This window comes from Bos grunniens, chromosome 1 (genome assembly GCF_055505025.1).
Source record: "Bos grunniens cultivar Pamir isolate PY7600 chromosome 1, Bosgru_T2T1.0, whole genome shotgun sequence".
NCBI lineage: Eukaryota > Metazoa > Chordata > Mammalia > Artiodactyla > Bovidae > Bos > Bos grunniens.
Window position 1 is genome coordinate 48635697 of NC_141165.1, and position 14481 is coordinate 48650177.

The 14481-nt window shown below is 37.9% G+C and overlaps 1 protein-coding gene and 1 long non-coding RNA gene across 3 annotated transcripts in view; one reads left to right on the forward strand and one right to left on the reverse strand.

The window, feature by feature from the left end:
* GFM1 (G elongation factor mitochondrial 1) overlaps positions 1–12887 on the forward strand; it is a 49722-nt gene extending 36835 nt beyond the window's left edge. For both annotated transcript variants that reach the window (XM_086392098.1, XM_086392105.1), the window contains exons 14-18: positions 3565–3727; positions 5292–5436; positions 11408–11568; positions 12332–12385; positions 12544–12887. In XM_086392098.1, coding sequence (XP_086248224.1) covers positions 3565–3727; positions 5292–5436; positions 11408–11568; positions 12332–12385; positions 12544–12675 — 655 coding nt within the window. In that variant the 3' untranslated portion in view covers positions 12676–12887. The remainder of the gene's footprint in view (positions 1–3564; positions 3728–5291; positions 5437–11407; positions 11569–12331; positions 12386–12543) is intronic.
* LOC147379409 (uncharacterized) lies at positions 1334–3358 on the reverse strand. The gene is made up of 2 exons (XR_015160854.1): positions 1806–3358; positions 1334–1693 (listed from the first exon to the last, which is right to left on the reverse strand). It is a non-coding gene; the product is annotated as an uncharacterized LOC147379409 (long non-coding RNA).
* Positions 12888–14481: the final 1594 nt, after the last annotated feature.

The following is a 14481-nucleotide window of genomic DNA, read 5'->3' on the forward strand; positions in this document are numbered from 1 at the left end:
TTCCCAAAATGGGTGTTGAAGGTTCTTTGGATAGATATATATGTTGTGTTACTTTAAAAAAAAAAAGTTAAAAATGTATTTGTATTGTGTTCTCCTCTTCAAATACCCTTTTAAATTTATTTATTAATAAAGTCTTTGGAGTAAATAGATTTTTTTTTTTAAGAATAGTAAGTAGTAAGGCATTCCCATCCTTTCTAGTTATATTAGCCAACAGCTGTCAAGTAACTAGAGAAAGGGTTTCCCTTCTTCTCTTCAGGCTTTTTCTGAAAAATTGAAAGCTGTTTTTCTTGTTTTGATGGAGGGGCCAGTGACTCATTTATCTAACAGCCAACCTCTTAGATAGTTGTTTGTGTGTGTGCTTAATAGCTGTGTGAATTATGTGCTCCTTTGATAGTGCCCAAGAAAGAGGGGTCAAATACATTCTGATTACATAGATCTTTTTGCTGAAAATGAAATTTTAAAGTTTCACATGCAGCTAGTTAACATCTCCTGTGTTATTACCAGTTAGAGTTGTGAGAAATACAATGTGTGAGCCCTCCAAAGTCATCAGTTTGAAGCTTTAAGAATGTAATTACCATCTCTGTAGATCAAGGCTAGTAATAGAGGTACTGGGTGACAGACAATATCAGGCGTTTATTTGCTAAAAACACACATACCAATTTAGGTTCTTTTAAAAATATAATTATTATATTATTGCTCAGTCATGTCTGACTCTTTGAACTGCATGGACTGTAAAGTGCCAGGCTCCTCTGTCTATGGAATTCTCCAGGCAAGAATATGGAATGGGTAGCTGTTTCCTTCTCCAGGGGATCTTCCCTACTCAGGGATCGAACCTAGGTCTCCCACATTGCAGACTGAGCCACAAGGGAAGCACATAGTAAAAACTTTAAGTTGCCTGTGTAGATGTTAAACTGCATTAAGAGAATCTTATCCCTATAGATTCCTTGAGGTCTTAGTTTCTTCATAAAATTTCATTAATGGTTAATCAAGAGATCATTATCCTCAAAGTTTAATAATTTATGAGTTACCTTGAAAGTAGCAAAATTATTATAAGTCTCTGCTGCTGCTAAGTCGCTTCAGTCATGTCCAACTCTGTGCGACCCCAGAGATGGCAGCTCACCAGGCTCCCCTGTCCCTGGGATTCTCCAGGCAAGAACACTGGAGTGGGTTGCCATTTCCTTCTCCAATTATAAGTCTCTGGGATCGTGCAAATTAATTATTGTTTTAAATAGCTATATGAAAATAAGTAAAAACACCTATGGCTTGCAACTTTGGTAAGACTATAATGTCAAAATAAATCTACAAAATAAGATAAACAGTAAAACCAACACAATTCTAATTAACATTAACTTTTATGTGAGAGATGATGTTTTGCCAAAATGAAACTCTTTCACAGAAAGCCAGTGGTCTGACCACAAGAGCATGGATTCTTTTACCTTCAGCATGTGTGTTCACTGCCTACCAAGGGATGTCTTAGTTCTTCCGCTTCTCTAAGCTCTAGGAAAATCTCTTCGTGCAGTGTCCTTATAAGGCTTTTGAGTTGAATGCATTATGTGTAAATCCGTTTACATTCTTCCTGTCCTTCTAGAAGCATGTTTGATTGTTGGTCTTGGTGCAAATTCTGGCTCTGCCACTTAAGAGTTGCGTCACATTTGGCAAGTTACTTAGCTTCTCTGACCCTCAGGTTTCTCACCTGTAAAATAATGGTAAGAAAATAGTGCCTATTTCATGGGTCTGTGATGAAGAATAAGTACTAGAGTCCATAAAAAGCGCTTAGCACAAGCCTGGCACTTGCATCCTCTTACTTGGCATCCACTTGGTTATAAACTCAGCCAGGATCCCTGAAACTGCATGGATAACTCGTTTGTAAGCTGGTCTTCCAGGGCACTGCTGTCCATTGGAACTTTGTGCAGCAGTGGAAATGTTCTGGCGGTGCGCTGTCCCGGACAGCAGCCACTCTCCACACTGGCCTGTTGATCGTTTGCAATGTGACTGGTGCAACTAAGGAATTGAATTTTAAATTTTATTTAATTTTAATTAACTTCAATTAAATATCCATGGTTAGTGATTACCATATAAACAGCGCAGATCTAGAGTATGTTGTATGGATATTATTATTAAATTGAAAACAAAATTTACATTGTCTTGGAGAACGTGAGGACACCTAAGAATATGTCAGTGGACCCGTTTTGAAATCCCTTAGTAATTCTGTGGTGATTTGGCAGTTATTTCTCTTCTGCTGTCCTTCTTTTGGTTCTGATATCTGTTTACCTTTCAGCATTGTTTTCACCAGCCCATCCTGAAACTCTTGGCAACTGCAACATTATTTAAAGGCAATTCATCAGGCACATTCACACTTAGGCTTTCTATGAAAACTCATTCCAAGCTGACATCTCTTACTGAAATTGCTATTTACTTCTGCCAAACCATTCACAGATCTCTATGCAGGAACAGATGTTCATTAATGTCCACTTACCTGCAGTTACCTGTAGACAACTTTGAAAGCAGCCAGCTTCTTCCATCTTATGGGCTTGAGGAAGGTTGCAGTTTAAAAGAAAAATGCCTTGCAGACAGTAGAAACTCATGAAATGTTTTTTGAGTGATATAGTAGCCTATATTTACATATATTTAATATGCATGCAAGATGCTTATGCCATCTTATTAATGTTGTCTTTAATAATTTGAAGTAAACACTGACCTGTGTCTATATATATATGTCTGTTTGGAGGATTTGACTTATGTTAATTGTGATGATTTTGCCATTAATCATTTTCAGGTGTTAGTTATCTTTCCTGAAACTCCCCTTTTTGTATTTTTTTAGTCCATAGTGTTCACGGAGAAGGCAATGGCACCCCACTCCAGTACTCTTGCCTGGAAAATCCCATGGATGGGGGAGCCTGGTGGACTGCAGTCCATGGGGTCGCTAGGAGTCGGACATGACTGAGCGACTTCACTTTCACGCATTGGAGAAGGAAATGGCAACCCACTCCAGTGTTCTTGCCTGGAGAATCCCAGGGACGGGGGAGCCTGGTGGGCTGCCGTCTCTGGGGTCGCACAGAGTCAGACACGACTGAAGCGACTTAGCAGCAGCAGCAGTCCATAGTGTCCAAGTTGTAAAATCAAATAATTATCTGAATGAATTACTTGCATAACTCCTATTTTCAGATAACTGTCCTCAGAGAGATTCAGGACAGAATCCTGTGTCCCAGGGAAACAGAACCCTGTTTGCAAAAGAAAATGGGTAAGCTGTTTGGAATGTAGGTTAGAATAAGAACCTTCCACTGGCTTTTTGTTTTAATGCTTTTACTTTCTACTTGTGAAATTCAGATAAATTAGCAGAATTAAAACCATGGATTACTTGATGGAGTACCCCACCTCTAAGTAAGAACAGAAAGGAGCGAATTGCTTTTTAGATAAATTCTATAATAAAATTTTATAGCAAGGCCATCCTATTTGAAGGAAGAAGTAAGATTGATGAGAGGTGGTTTTTCATTTCAGTAGGAGTTTATTCATTTTGGTAATTACACTATGTTGATTTTTTTTTTCTTCTCATATTACTTTCAGGTTTGACTTTACACATAAAAAACAATCAGGTGGTGCAGGCCAGTTTGGAAAAGTGATAGGTGTACTGGAGCCTCTGGACCCAGAGAACTACACTAAGTTGGAGTTTTCCGATGAAACGTTTGGGTCGAATGTGCCAAAGCAGTTTGTGCCTGCTGTGGAAAAGGTAAAAACAAACAAAGCCTTTATTGCATTGAAAAAAATAAAAAAGTGTATTAGATATCAAATCATATTGCTGTCATGTATTCTGTGGTTCATTTTTGTTCCAGTCCTGCTTCTTTATCTGATTAAGCTCTCCATCTGGTTTAGAATCATTAAGTTCAAGAGCTATAAATATAGGCTATGACAATGAGAGGAAATCATTCTGTCTCTGAATCATAGTTATTACATTTCTCTTGATAAGTTGAAACTACTTGATTGATTATAATTAGCAATTGAAATTTTCAGTAGTCGTTAGGGGTTTGTGAAAGTTTTACATGTAGTACCCTTGTAGTAGAATGGTCATGCGTTAAGATTCCCAGCACCTGCGTGTGTTGTTATCTCTGCTAATGATTAATATGTCCTTGCGTAAATCACAGTGTTCAGAGCCACTTTCTTTTGTAAATTGAGCATACAATACTTAATCCCGAACCCCTCACAAAATCGAAGATTGGATAAGACTCTGACATTTCTTTGGGAATTGTGAGGTGTTTTGCACATATAAGGGGTTATTTGTGTTTTGCTAGCTTTCTACATCACTGGCTTTAAGACTGTTGTAAACCTTTAGCAACTGTCTATTCATAAAGATTGAGGTTATTTTTTTAAAAACTTTTAACTTAGAAGTCTTTATTAACAGATCATGATTTTGGTTTTAGTATTAATTGTGGTAGCAGTTTTTGTGATCATCCATTATACTTAATTTCAAAACAGTATTTTGTCATTCACACAAATGAATGTGTCATTCACACAAATTTAAATTATCTTTTACTCTCCAAGATTAACATAGGTGAAGGAAAGCTTAGATATTTTACAGCATTCAGAGTTTACAATTTTGAAGTGTCAGAAATACATTGTACTACATGTGCAACTGTGTAACTAGAATTGTAGCAGCTCTGCAAGTATTTAATGAATGAAAAAGAACTGCACACATAGCAAATTGCACTCTTGAAATATGTCTAGTTTATTGTATATCAGTTATATCTCAGTAAAGATGTGTCTTAAAAGAATTGCTTTGGAAAAATGAAATTAGTTTTTAATTTTAGTTCTAACATTGTGTAGCACAAAAATTATTATGTAGTGGTCTGCCAGTGAGTCAGAGCAGTAATAGGTATAGAGTAGGAGCTTAAGACACAGCTGTTGATAAGATGTCAGTTTTGATTAAAGTTTTACTTTAGGGAATTTCTTAGATTTGCCTTTCCTCTGTTTACGCCTTGTAAAATTAAGATCATGCTCAATCTACAATGTATCATGAGAGTTTAGTAATTCTTGAATATTAGGTTATGAGAAAGTGATGGCTAACACTCAGCATCGTTTTCAAACCATTTCATACCTTTAAGTAATAGACTGTTCCAAAGGATTGTTTATCTACATTCCACAATAATACAGCTTAAATAGGCTGTTCAACTTTAAAGAAATTAAAAAAAAATTAAATATACATGAAAATGTTAAACTTCTGAATACTAAAATGTTTGAGGGTTTTTCTTAATGCATCTGCAAGTGAAGAGACACTCAAGAAGCTTATTCATTAACAGGGGTTTTTGGATGCCTGCGAGAAGGGCCCTTTGTCTGGTCACAAGCTCTCTGGGCTCCGGTTTGTTCTGCAAGATGGAGCACATCACATGGTGGATTCCAATGAAATCTCCTTCATCCGCGCAGGAGAAGGTGCTCTTAAACAAGGTAGCTGCGCCTGGCACCTGCCACATCGATGAGTCTGCTTCCCTAGTCGACCGTCAGAGCCACAGAGGGCGGCCTTGTGCTGCTTAGGTCTCCTCCCAACTCCCCCACTCCTTCTGCGCGCTTCCCCTGGGGCAGTAGGCAGCACTCCAGGGAACAAGGTAGCTTCTCGACAGGTACTCATAGAATCGGTGTGAGGAAAGATTACTATGTTTTCTTTCTTACAAAACTAAGATCCTACTTTGTTCTCTTCAATTATCTGGTATTTTTCATATGTTTAAATTCATAGATAATCTGTAAGCTGTATTTTTAATAAAGAAGACAAATGCTTAGAATTTTAAGAAATATTTTAAACAAACATTAACTATAGTCATGCTGTTTTTAGTGATTTATTCAGATGTCAGAAAAATCTATAAATTTGTAAACAGTTTTTTCACATATGGCATTGTAGGCTTTTAGGCATTTGAAAGAATTCAGTAAACCTTATTCTCAGTGCAGATTTCTTACTAAACTGCTAAAATTGTCAACCTTTCTCACAAGGATAATGTGTATTAAAACCCTGATGATACCAGAACCATAAACAACTGCAGGTGTATCTGACTGATTGCTTTTAAGAGAGAAAAGCAAATGACACAGCAGTTTGATATCAGGGTTATTCAACAAAAGAATTTTAAGTTATAACTGAAAGTCAGAAAATTCATTCTGTTTGTCATCTCTTCCATATCCATTAGATGATGATTCATTAGTTATGTCCATAAGTGTGTTTTCACAGAAAATGACATTATAATTCATAAAACATTTCATAAATATTTTTATCAAAGAAGGTCAAAATGGACAGCAGAAAATTCTAACACTTCATTTCCAGGCATTCAGAGAATCAGGATTTTATTGATTTTGTTTGAATTTTGGACTTGGTTGTTTTTAGTCTATCTGCATCTGTGATCAGGTGTGGGGCAGTGGCTGGAGAAGGTTGCTTATTTCTTGACCAAGCCGCTAATTCCTTATTTTGCTTAATGGGAGCCGTTAGTTGTTATTTCATTTCCTAGTTGTGAAAGAGGAAAAGAATCCTTCATTTTCTTTATGCCAGCTAGCTGTCTATTAAAAATGCAGTTGAAATCTATGATCTAGAAACTTTGTCAAAATCTGACAATTGTGTTAATAGGAAAAGGGAAATAAAGTCACAAAGTAAGATTTTATATTAGGCATGACGGAGAAGGAAATGGCAACCCACTCCATTATTTTTGCCTAGAGAATCCTGTGGACAGAGGAGCCTGGTGGTCTGCCATCTGTGGGGTCACACAGAGTCGGACACGACTGAAGCAACTTAGCAGCAGCAGCAGCAGATTATAACACTTGCCTTTTGCCTTCAAAGGTGTTTAGTACTTTAATAAGTCTTAAATTGACAATTTAGTTGTAATCACTTTATATTTTTCTCAGCTTTATTGAAGTGCAGTTGACAAAACTGAAATATTTTAAGTGATGATTTGATAAACATATGCATTGTGATACTTTTTGCATTGTGATACTTTTTTTAGTATAGTTAAGACAAATTAGAAATCACGAACTATTCTATCCTGGAAATAGGTAGCTTTCCTGGGTAGAGGTTACATAAAGCAAGATAATTGGTAGAATCAATAAAGAGCATCATGCTTTTCAGTTGTACCTATATGAAATATAAATAAATGTAGATTAGATGTCCATAATATACACATACGTATATCCATGAAAAAAACCTGTATGTCTATGATATTAATTAAACAGATATGTACCATTTAGTTTTTAAAGACTTCAGTGTGCAGATATTCGTCTGTGTGATTAATTGCCTGATAGGGAGGCAAAGGAAGAGCACTAGATGATCGTAGAACTGAGGCGTATTGTGGGGTTTTCACCAGAAAAATACGTGCAAATGAACAGGGTGCTAGCATGAAAAACGAGTTACTTTGCTGTTTCATCATCTGATTCTTTTTTCTCCATGATTAAAAGATAAAAGTGTAAAAGAATTAAAAAAAAATTTGCTGGGCTCTTAAGAAAATCAGCTTTTCATACACATACCTACCTCCACTGATTATCATATAAGACTTTTAAGGTGGTAAATGTTGCTAATTGAGCTTAATATCAGATTAACTTATACTTTTGAACTATTCTATTATCAAAATTGGAAGAAAAATAGTTCATGTGCTCATATGTTTTTAATTTAAAAAAGTGAAAACTGGAACTATATTCAGTCACAGTTTAAACTTTATCCCTGAAATTAATCAGTGATATAACTAAAACTGAAACGTGAAATTAAATGTTCTTTCAGGGATTGGTTCACCCCATGGATGTTAACCGTTACCATCATTTTCTTTTCTTTTCTTAACTTTTCATGTTCTGCCCTGGTCTTAGTTGCAGCATGCAGGCTCTTTGATCTGCTTTGTAGCTGCAGGGTATTTTTAGTTGTGGCATGTGGGATCTTTAGTTGCGACATTCGAACTCTTAATTGTAGCATTCAAATTCTTAGATGCAGGATGTGGGATCTAGCTCCCTGATCAGGGATTGAAGCCAGACCCCTGCATTGGGAGCGCAGAGTCTTAGCCACTGGACCACCAGGGAAGTCCCACCATCATTTTCTTTGGCCAATATTTAGACCACTGTGCTTGGTCTCTCCACAGACATTTAATTTGTAGTTACTCTACAGGAGAAATAAAGGCCTACTCAGGATTACATAGCTCATTTTACTCATCATTGTCCCTTTTTTGATCTCCTGGGCTGAGTTTGAATCTGGCTCTTCTTCATACTTAACTGTGGAAATGGGCATGTCCAGCTGCTTGCAGATAGTAATTCCACACTGTTAAATCAGAATGTACTTAAATATTGCACAGGCTTCCCAGGTGGTGCTAGTGGTAAAGAAGCTGACTGTCAGTGCAGGAGACATAAGAGACACAGGTTCGATCCCTGGGTCAGGAAGATCCCCTGGGGGATGGCACGACAACCCACTCCAGTATTCTTGCCTGGAGAATTCCGTGGACAGAGGAACCTGTCAGGCTATAGTCCATGGGCTAACAAAGAGTCAGACACAACTGAAGTGACTTGCACACAACACACTTGCACATATGTGTTTGGGCATAGTGAAAGCTTATCCCTCCTCCCTTCATATTACCTTTGACCTGTTCCATGCCACCCATTCCCAGATTTTTGTCTCAGAGAAGTCACAGTAACATTTATTGATGACTTTTGTGCTGTGTATTAATATTATGCTAAGTACATGAATTATCATATCTTCCACAGTGACTTGATAGTTGAGAAAACTGAGACTCAAGAGTAGTTAATCGAATGACCCAAGGCTACTTGTTAGTGGTGGAACTGAGAGTTAAACCCTCACCAGGGTCCTAGCCCTTGACCACCTCCTCTCAAAACTCTTTGGCACCCAGCATGGTGTTTTCAGCTTTATCCCTAGTGGACTGAAATAGAAACATTACCACCTCTGCCCACCACTTTAGACTTAAAGGTCTTGTGATGGATGGTGTGGATATTTTCACTTCCTGCTATTCTTCAGGAAAAATTGCTTTTAGGACTTGGCTGCCATGTGACTATTGAAAAATGGCAGGATGAATTAGCTCTGGAGTCTTGTCATTACGGAATGGGACAGAGAAAGCATGAAGAAAGACAAGTGAATCAGAAGGTGGATTTGGGAAGAAAGAAGGAATTAAAAGGAGGGTGGGGGAATATGAAACAGAACTGGACAGGTTGCCCTCAACAGTTAAGGGAGGACTGTATACTTGGCCCCTTCTTTCCCTTTAGGATATGATGACTCTTTCACACTTTAGCTCTTTTATATTACTGACCTTTTGAAAACACTAGATAATATGTAACTAAATATGTCTGTTCACATCCCTCTTTCTGGGTCCCTCTGTGTGTGTGTGCTCAGTCATGTCTGAGTCTTTGCAACCCCATGGACTGTATAGCCCACCAGGCTCCTCTGTCTATGGGATTCTCCAGGCAAGAATACTGGAGTCAGTTGCCATGCCCTCCAGGGGATGTTCTCAGCCCAGGGATCAAACCTGCATCTCCTGTCTCTTGCATTGACAGGTGGGTTCTTTACCACTAGCACCACCTGGGTTCTGCATTAGTTACATTTATTTAGAGCCAAGGACAGAGAAGGCGATGGCACCCCACTCCAGTACTCTTGCCTGGAAAATCCCATGGATGGAGGAGCCTAATGGGCTGCAGTCCATGGGGTCACGAAGAGTCAGACACGACTGAGCGACTTCACTTTCACTTTTCTCTTTCATGCATTGGAGAAGGAAATGGCAACCCACTCCAGTGGTCTTGCCTGGAGAATCCCAGGGACGGGGGAGCCTGGTGGACTGCCATCTATGGGGTCGCACAGAGTCGGACACAACTGAAGCGACTTAGCAGCAGCAGAGCCAAGAAAGCCCAGCCATTGTGGTAACCCAAGAAGTTACAAGAAATAGAGCTGCTTCCATAGTCTAGAATTTTTAGTCTAAACTGCTTTAGATGTCTACATAGAATTCTGCAGGGCTTCACTAATGACCCTGAGTAATCTGCAGAGCTCACTTATCCCTCTTTTGAAATCAAAACTCACTAATTAGGACTAATGAGTCAGAGGTAGGTCTGAGCTAAGATATGATTGAACTAGAAAATATTTCAAAGAAATGCAAGTATATTAAATGGCTGTTCTAAGTATTGCACTTAAGTTAGTAGTATCTTTAGAACAAGTGGTTTAAGGAATATACAAGAATAATTGCTGACTAGTTTATTATAAACAGAATTAATGCTTGGGAAATTAATAATTTTTTGAAAAATTACATATTTCTTTGTCACCTTTCCGTGCTTTATTTATCTGGGGCCGTGCTGGCTCTCCGTTGCTGTGCGGGCTTTCTCTGGTTGCACTGAGGGGGCTGCTGTTGGTGTGTGCACAGGCTTCTCACTGCGGAGCTTCTCTTGCGGAGCGCGGCTGCAGGCTCAGCAGCTGCAGTAAGGGCAGCGTGTGTTCTCAGTAGTTGTGGCCCACGGGCCTAGTTGTTCCGTGGCATTTGGAATCTTCCCAGATCAGATCAAACCTGCATCCCCTGCATTGGCAGGCAGATTCTTACCCACTGTACCACCAGGGACATCCTGCTTCAAGTCTTTAAAGATAATCCATCCAGTCTGAGGCTGAAGTATTATTCCACACTGTCATAATGTCCATATTAAATTTGAGTGTTGGAAGTTACATTCTCTCCACATGGTTACATTTGTCCCTTAAGCATCTGTTACAGTAAGAAGTATTCTGGTTACGTACTAAGTGGGACTAAAACAAAATAAGTGTGGACATTCACATTGGGGTATGGTGCTTAAATGGCCATTAGCCTCTCAGCCAGTGTCTTTATTTTGTTGGTAAAGAAGCTCAATACCTGGATTGATTGTGTTTTTCCAAAAGGCATGTCACTTATTAGAAGCAGAGTAGAAAGCAGAAACTTGTATTTCTAGCTCTCAATCAGGTATTGAAATTGTTTAGCCTAGACAGATCTCAGGCCTGACTTGATTATTGTCTCCAAGTGTAAATGTCTGCCAGGGACCAACAGGAAAGGGTTGATTTGCCTAGGTCAGGGACTCAACAGCTAGTGAGGATCTCAGAAAGAATCAGTGACCGTTAACTGCATACTTTAAGTGGGAAAGGACTTTACTGAATGTTGTTCTAAGACCCCTTTTATATTATTCTCTGCAACCTCATGATTTTTAAGGATAAAAATATGGTAATGGAAATACTAATATTAGAATTAAGTGTTGTCTTTCTGGAAATTCCATTTAAGAGTGGCTGCTACTGCTGCTAGAAAAATGAGTCCAGATCAAATATTTTAATCTTATCATTTTTGTGTGTACCTTTGGGAGAGTACTTTCCATCTCCCTTTTGTACATCTGGGTAAGGAAAGAGTTCCAGTTTGTTTAAAGATTAATAAAGCGATGTATTATTTATTTTTTTAAACTCCAGCCCTGGCAAATACAGCATTATGTATTCTTGAGCCTATTATGTCGGTGGAAGTTATAGCCCCAAATGAATTTCAGGGACCAGTGATTGCAGGAATTAACCGACGCCACGGGGTCATCACAGGACAAGATGGAATTGAGGACTATTTTACACTGTATGCAGACGTAAGTACTGCTAGTCACTGACAACCTTGCTTTTATTATCCACAGGAGAAAACCAGGATTAGCTTTTGTGTTTGGAAATTGTAGAGCAAATTGGCACATTTCCCTGGCTATTCAAGTGTTGAATTTGTGCTTATATATGTGTGTGTCAATTTCTATACTTCGCTGTTAGAGCATCTCTTTAAGTGTAAAAGGTAAAAATGAGATTCATTTCACGTACGCCTTTTGTATGTCATTTTCTTAGATGTACAATTACCCTTCTCCCTCATGATAGCTTTATTTACATAGCTGTTTTCTTATGTTCTAATTTACTAGGATATTTATCTCCTTTGCTTTACTTGACTTAAAGTTCATGGGAGAAAGGGTTTAGTCATATTACCTAAGGTCTCCTAGAAGACATTACTGTGGGCATATCATTGAGGAGTCCAGAAAAAAGCTGTATTAATATTCACCTTTTCACAGAAGAAACACTGAGTGCTTGAGCTGCAGCCGTGTGGAGTGGGGATGAGGGGGAAAGCTGTCAGTGGTGTCCATTCCGTGAAACTGAAAGATCAGTTTGCTAGTTGTGACTGTCAAATGAAATTATCTTCAAATTGGGTTTCTATTCGCAATAAAACAAAAAAGTTTTTCTTTGGCTTCTAATTCTTTTAAACCAAGAGTTACTAGTAGATACCTGAGTCTAAAGGAGTTAAATGGCTAAGGCTTCTGTGTTTTTCTCAAATATTTTCCAATAAGTAATGCTGAAGTATTTGCTGCTTGTTTTCAGGTCCCTCTGAATAATATGTTTGGTTATTCTACGGAACTTAGGTCATGCACAGAGGTAAGCAGGTGTTTAAATTTTACTTCAGTGCTCTTCAAGAGGTCATCCTACAAAATGATCATCTTTGTGAAATCTTGGCTGTGCATGAATTTCTTTACTTGATAGTTTTTGGAGGTCTGGTTTTTTAAAATCTTTTTGATTTTGTTTTGAATCCCCAGGGGAAGGGAGAATATACAATGGAGTATTGCAGATATCAGCCATGTTCACCAGCTACACAAGAAGAACTCATTAATAAGTATTTGGAAGCTACAGGTCAACTTCCTGTAAAAAAAGGAAAAGCCAAGAACTAATTTTTCTCACTTTGTTGACGAACTTTAACTGTATCTGCAAGTTTGGATACTTTAATGGATTCCAGTGGAATAAATTCAGACTGAAAACAAGTAACTTTAGAAGCCCTTCCTATATATTCAGGAGTTTCTATTATGTAAAGGTTAATTCTGTGTATATCTCAACTCTGTTGATTGGTTTTATACCGAAATAAAAAATATGGTTATTATCAAAATATATTTAATATTTATTTGAGAGAGGAGACTTATTTCTGTTCTACTTATAAGCTTAGAACATATATAAACGTGTAGATTTTTCAGCATAAGAATTTTCAGTATACAGAAAAGCTGAAAACACAGTAGAAAGAACAGCCATATACCATCCGTCTAGACCGAACAGTGAGGTTTTGTTAAGAGTGTTTATCAGATAGTAATTTGTCATATTTGCTGTTTGGTGTCCATCTGTGTCACATCCATTCTTTAAAAAAATATTGTTTTGCTGACTACTTGAAAGTGAATTGCATGTATCATGATACTTCTTAGAGTGTCACTTTTTTTGTTTAAGAGTGGGGTTCCTTTGTGACAACCTGGATGGCCCTACATGGTATTATGCCAAGTGAAATAAGTTAAAGACAGATACTATATGATTTTACTTATATGTGGATCTAAAAATCAAAACAAATGAACAAACATGACAAAACTAAGTCTCATAGACGCAGAGAGCAGAGAAGTAGGTGGTGGTTAAAAGGGGCGGGGAGGGCAGTGAAATCGCTGACTGAGGTTAAAAGGCACAGACTTCCAGAATGAGTCATGGGGATAAATTTTTTTTTTTTTTAAACAAAAAAGGATTCCATATGATCTTAATGGAGAATGTTTTTCAGATTCTTCATTGGGGTATTAAAATGCTAGCTAAATTTCTAGCTGTTTTATATAGAGCTGATGGTATAAGTTTGTGGCTTATACACATTTGTAACTGCTTGTTTTCAGGGGTATAAATGTTGCTTTTTTACAGACCTGTGAGGCAAAAAACAGACCCTTGCATATGCTTGTCTGAGTTCATTTTAATGTTTCTACAGTTTGGAAATAATAAAATACTACTTACAGGGTTGTTGGGTAGTCTGTTTCATCCACGCAGTAAATGTTAGTTGAATTTGAGTCTGTTGGAATGTATCACATACTGTGTTGAGATTATGAAAGACAAATGCTAAGCTTTTGTTTCTAGGGTATATTGGACTTTGCCAGGAAGTTCTGCCATATTGTTCAGAATTGGCTCATCCAAAAAACAAGAATAAGATCTCATAGGAACCCATCCAAGACCAGAACCAACATCTTTTGTTGACTCAGTTTGGTTATAGTTGGTAAAGACCACATTACCAGCCAAAGTCTGCAGAAGGAAAAAATTAATGACAGCATTTATAAATAAGGGTTTCTTTTATCCTGCTCTTAGGATAATTGTTGGCTAATTTAAAGAAAGACAGTGTTATTTGCTTTGGAGAATGGTAGCAGCGCTAGAAAGTAGAATCACCCTGATTGCCAACCCTGGCAGCAGGGCTGGGAATTAAAAATTCCTTGTGGAGCTTTAAAAAATATCCAGGCCAACCCTTAGGTACTGCTGCTTCTTTGGATCAAGAGCAAAGGTTTTCCAGCGTATTCTAATGTACAGGCACGGTTAAAGACCCCTGCAGTATCACCGGTACCTCTGAAACGTGAAATGTTCACGTGTGTCATATTGTTAATGTTTGTGTGGTGGTAGATTTTGGGCTGTTAGTTCTTAGCTTGGTAACTTTATCTGTAAGATACACAGTCGATTTTCTATTCTGCCTTCCTCCT